This window comes from Rutidosis leptorrhynchoides, chromosome 3 (assembly GCF_046630445.1).
Source record: "Rutidosis leptorrhynchoides isolate AG116_Rl617_1_P2 chromosome 3, CSIRO_AGI_Rlap_v1, whole genome shotgun sequence".
In the NCBI taxonomy this organism is placed as follows: domain Eukaryota; kingdom Viridiplantae; phylum Streptophyta; class Magnoliopsida; order Asterales; family Asteraceae; genus Rutidosis; species Rutidosis leptorrhynchoides.
The window spans coordinates 512,122,880-512,128,056 of record NC_092335.1 but is presented as its reverse complement, the minus strand read 5'-3'; the positions used below and the strand labels follow the sequence as shown (position 1 = coordinate 512,128,056).

The 5,177-nt window shown below is 31.5% G+C and overlaps 1 protein-coding gene across 1 annotated transcript; it reads right to left on the bottom strand.

Annotated features, from left to right (window-relative positions):
- Positions 1-2,399: 2,399 nt before the first annotated feature.
- Positions 2,400-5,009, bottom strand: LOC139901860 (borneol dehydrogenase, mitochondrial-like). Its single transcript, XM_071884531.1, has 2 exons — positions 4,924-5,009; positions 2,400-3,183 (listed from the first exon to the last, which is right to left on the bottom strand). The coding sequence occupies exons 1-2, from the start codon at positions 4,974-4,976 to the stop codon at positions 2,400-2,402; spliced, it is 837 nt and encodes a 278-aa protein (XP_071740632.1). The 5' UTR covers positions 4,977-5,009.
- Between the last annotated feature and the right edge of the window lie 168 nt (positions 5,010-5,177).

The following is a 5,177-nucleotide window of genomic DNA, read 5'->3' as shown; positions in this document are numbered from 1 at the left end:
AAACTCATAGATAAAATACATTTATTAAGCCTCATTTTTTTATGATATGTATAAAATATATTTAATAAAAAATCTATATATATATATATATATATATATATATATATATATATATATATATATATATATATATATATATATATATATATATATATATATATATATAAGTATTTTAATAAGTAGGTAGATTACTTTTATAACTTTTTCACTATAATATTAATAAATGAAAGGGGTAATTCATACTTAGATTTTTAATATAAATTTTAAGTTTTTACCATTCTTTACCATCACAATAAATGAGATGGGTAAATTATACTTAATAATCTAAAAATCAATTAATACTCAATAAAATAGATTTTTACTATAGATTTCAAGTTTTTACAATTCTTTACCACCACAATAAATGAAATGAGTAAATCATACTTAATAATCTATAACTTAATTACTATAGATATATAGATTCGACTTTTGTATATATTCAGTGGGTTTACAAAAACAAACGAAAGATATTTATCTAAAGTTGGTTAATATTCACATATTTCATATGTTTGATTTAATATTCAATAGTTATGAGTTTAACTTTCACATAAACAAATGATAGTTTAGTTAGACATCGATGCGTATATATAAAATTAACATTTAAGTAAATAAAATGTACAATTGTATTTATGAGTTTAACTTTCACATAAACAAATGATAGTTTAGTTAGACATCGATGCGTATATATAAAATTAACATTTAAGTAAATAAAATGTATTTTAATATGACATTCGTTGTGTACACGATTTTATAATCTACTCTATGTAATGTAACCCGTCCCACATCGGATAGAATTTGTAAATTTGAATCCCTTATAAGGTAACTCTCATCCTTACCAGACAACAAGCGTTTTGGGGCTACAAACACATCAGATCCCGTCAGAACTCTGCATTTAAGCGTGCTCGAGCGAGCGGGTGAATGTGTGACCTTTTGGGAGGCCTCGTGTGTTCGCCAAAAACATTCGTGCGCCTGTGAGCAATGCGGACAATATTATGATTGTGGTAAGGCGGGATGTTACAAATTTGAGTCCCTTATAAGGAAACTCTCATCCTTACCAGACACAACGTGTTTTGATGCGGATTTTGGTGGTTGTGACGATTATGGAAAAAGCACTACGGGTTATTTTTTCACTATTGAAAAGACTGCGGTTAGCTAGATGTCTAGATTTCAAAAGAGTGTTGTGGTGTCAACAACGGAGGCCGAATATATGGTTGCAGCTGAAGCAAGAAAAGAACTCATAGGGTTGAAGAATTTCTTGGTGGAGTTAAGACGAGTTGAACAAGATCGTGTATTGTACTATAATAATCAAGTGTTATTCACTTAGGGAAGAACCCAGTGTTTCATGGTCGTACGAAACACTTCAAAATAGGGTATCATTTTATTCAAGAACTCATAAATGATGGTACTTTAATTGTTGTTAAAATTTCTGGTACGGAGAATCTTACTGATATGTGTAGTAAGGTGGTTACGATTAGAAATTTGAAGCTTTTCATATCTTCAACTAGTCTTCATCTTATTTGATGAGAGAAGATGTCAACTAGAGAGTTCGAGGGTTATTGATTCGGTTTCGACAAGTAGTAAAGTCTACTCTTCCGGCGATGTTGAGTTTGTGTGTCCCATGTTTGATTGGCGGTATAAAAGGTGGTCCGATGTTCTTGGTCGGAATGCATGGTTGACGGGTTGACGAGATTGGGTTTGTTTAAAGTCTTCTTCAAGTAGGAGATTGTTGAATATGCGAAGTAGATTAAACAAAAAAGGAAACGAGATAGAAATAGTTTGGAGATTAAGTTAAACTCGGAAGAAAAGTCAAATTTAGAGGACAAGTCAAGCTTGGAAGATAAGTCAAGCTTGGATAACAAGTTTACTTAAGGAACAAGGAGTTGTTTTTTATGGAATGTTTCTTGTACTTGAAGGCCATATTAAACTTGTGCAACAAGAATTTAGGTTTAATGTTTTCTTATAAATAGACTCATAACCTCATTGTAACTCCAAAAACAAAAATCAATAAGATTACTCTCTAGTTGGCCGTGGACTAAATCAATCACACCGATTGCATATAACCACGTAATTTCATGTGTCGTTTACTTTTCTTTCGGTATTTTTTTCCGTTTGTTGATTGTGGGATCACCATATCAAATTGATAATCGTTGTTTAGGGTCCATAAATTTCTAACAAAGTTATCATGCACAGGGATTAATTTTTTTTTTTTTTTTTTTTTTTTAATTGTGGAGTATCACTACTCAAAGATAAAATTTAATGGCATAATGTTATTTCAAAACCGTTAATACGATACAAATAAAAATCATAACAAGACTTATGGCAAGAAAATTAAGAAGATTTTTTTTTTTGGGTAAAGAAAATTAAGAAGATTTTTGTGGTGCATACAAACCAAAACCAGGATTAATTGTAGTAAAACCTCCATCAACTGCTAGATTATGCCCACTTATATACTTAGACTCATCACTTGCTAAATATAAAGCAGCTTGAGCCACGTCTTCTCCTTTAAGATGTACGCCTTGTAAATTCGAATATACCCTTGCAAATAAATCCGGATACAAATCCGTTACATCTGCAGGCACGGATGGTGGAATAAGATACGGTGATACACAATTTACGCGAATTCCATGTCTCCCAAGTTCAGCCGCAACGTTTTTAGTAAGTCCAATAATAGCATGTTTCGAACTAGTATATGCATGAGGTGAAACACCTCCAACAGAAGAAGAAACACTCCCAATCGAAATAATACTACCGTTACGCAATGGAATCATTGCTCGAGCTGCGTGTTTTATACCTAGGAACACACCTGCTAAGTTGACACTTATAACATGATCGAAATCAGATTTTGTGTTTTCAAGAATACTAAGTTTTGCTTCACCAAGAACAGCTGCATTGTTGATCATAATATCTAGTTTGCCGTATTTTGTTATTGTGAAGTTAACGGCTTTTTCTACTTCATCTTCTTTTGTTACGTCACAATGAATGTAAGAGGCCTTTTCAACGCCTATATTTTCACAAACCGATTGACCCAAATCATCTTGGATATCGACGATAACAACTTTGGCTCCATGGTTAATGAATAGTCTTGCAGTACATTCACCAATCCCTTGAGCAGCACCAGTTATTATTGCTACTTTACCTGCAAGTCTAGTTAACCAAACCAGTTATTAGGGTTTGTTTACTGCTCTCGAGCCTTACCGTTACGTTTGTACTATTGTTTGTCTCTTTCATCTTTTTTATTAAAGGGCTTAGTTATATAGTTTTCGTTCTTTTTGGGAAAAGAAAAAGTTAACCAAACTATAACACATATCATGCAATGGCGGAGCTAGGGGGTAGCTTGGGGGTGTTGAGCTACCCCCAAGTGAATCACCGACAACAAATACTATATGTTAATTTTTGTCAAGTGTTTTTGAGCACCCCTCATAAGTGCATAGCATACTACATACCAACTTTTAATTTTATTGTCTAGTCTAAATGGGCTAGCACATTCAATTTGTATATCATATACTACAATTTTAAATGAACATCCCCTTATTCGTATCATATAGTCCAATTGTTTATGGACTTCTAAATTTTAGTTTCATTAGTCTATTAGCCTAAAGGGTCCATTACCCATAAATATTAAACCTCAATTTTATACCCCCGTACTAAATTATGTGTGAATTAGTACTTAGTAGATAGATATTGAAGATTTGGGAATAGATTGATTCGTCTTATATTAACTCTTCCCGTTTCAACTGCCACAAGTGAAAGAGCTTTCTCATCAATGAAAATTGTTAAAACAAAGCTTCGCTGCAGCATGAGTGACGATTTTCTTAAAAATTGCTTGATTCTTTACATTGAGAGAGACGTGTTAAATATTAATCTATTTTTTGATGATTTCTTTTGGAAAAAACTTGTTCTTATTTAATAATGGTGGTCGTTTACGTTCTTTTGTAATGATACATTGTTATTATATCTGGATGAATTTGTTATCGTTGATCGTCTATTACGTAAATGGAATGTTTATTATCGATAGAGTAATTATATTAATTTTTTTATCGCATAAACAACCCCTATCATGAAATCCTGAATTCGGCTCTGATATCATGAGTGCTTAATTACATCCATCCACTTGGAACTTATAAAAAAATGTTTAATAATTATGTTATATATGGTAATATATTGTTGTCCTTTTCTATAATGATATGCCGGCTATTAATTTTAATTAACTTTAGTTGTTGACTATTTGACTTTAGTTGTTGACCATTTGACTTATTGAAAACATTGTCCATTAACAGATTGATGGAATAATATTTCATGAAACCACCAATCTTTCGTTTTTTTTCTTTTAAAAAAAAAAACATAATTAAAAATTAGAATATATCTGAAGATCTATAGCAATGTGTAGTAATTTTTGCCAAAGAAAAACCGTAGTTATTTCATTCACAATCCTCTGCTATTAATGATAACATAAGTTAAGTAAAATCTATATAAATAGAGAGACTTTACTGTACAAAAGTTGTATCATCCACTTGATTTGGCAACAAGATAAGCAATTTAACTAAAATAGATAAAAACAAGTTGGGATTTACAAAAAACATGTTATACCTTTGAGTGGCTCCATGTTCTAAATTTATGTGGTTTGTCACCGAATTTGAAATAGGTTGGTGTTTATGCACTTGAACACGAGTTTGTGTTCGGGAAATCAGTTTGGGGTGTAATTGATTTGTTAAGTTACTAGTTATAATACCTTTCGCCCCACTCGTCATAGTTGCTAGTTTACATCCCAATCTAGCAACCAAAATATATATATTTGCTTAGAACATCATTAAACCTACAACATATTGTTCATTTCCCAAAAAAAAAAAAAAAAAAAAAATGGTAAGATGAAATTAAAGGTTGTACCTTTGAGGAGTTCCAGCTCCATTGACTGCAGGTGCAATGTTTGTGGTTGCCATGAAACTTGAATTTACTAATTTGTTATGGTGAGTTGTAGATGCTATAATGTGTTTTGATTAGAACAAATTATTGGTTTTTATAACTTTTGTTACAACACTTTCATATATTTGTAGTGGAAGTAAACAAAGGAAACTAGAGTTGGGTTCTGTTTTATTCAAAGTTTTTCTTTTGTAAGATTGTTTGTAAAGATGCCTTGACAG

Coding starts and splice junctions, on each gene's coding strand:
- LOC139901860 (XM_071884531.1), bottom strand. CDS start 4,976: ATGGCAACCACAAACATTGCACCTGCAGTCAATGGAGCTGGAACTCCT. Junction 3,184..4,923: donor GGAGCTGGAACTCCTCAAAG/GTACAACCTTTA, acceptor TTGGTTAACTAG/ACTTGCAGGTAAAGTAGCAA.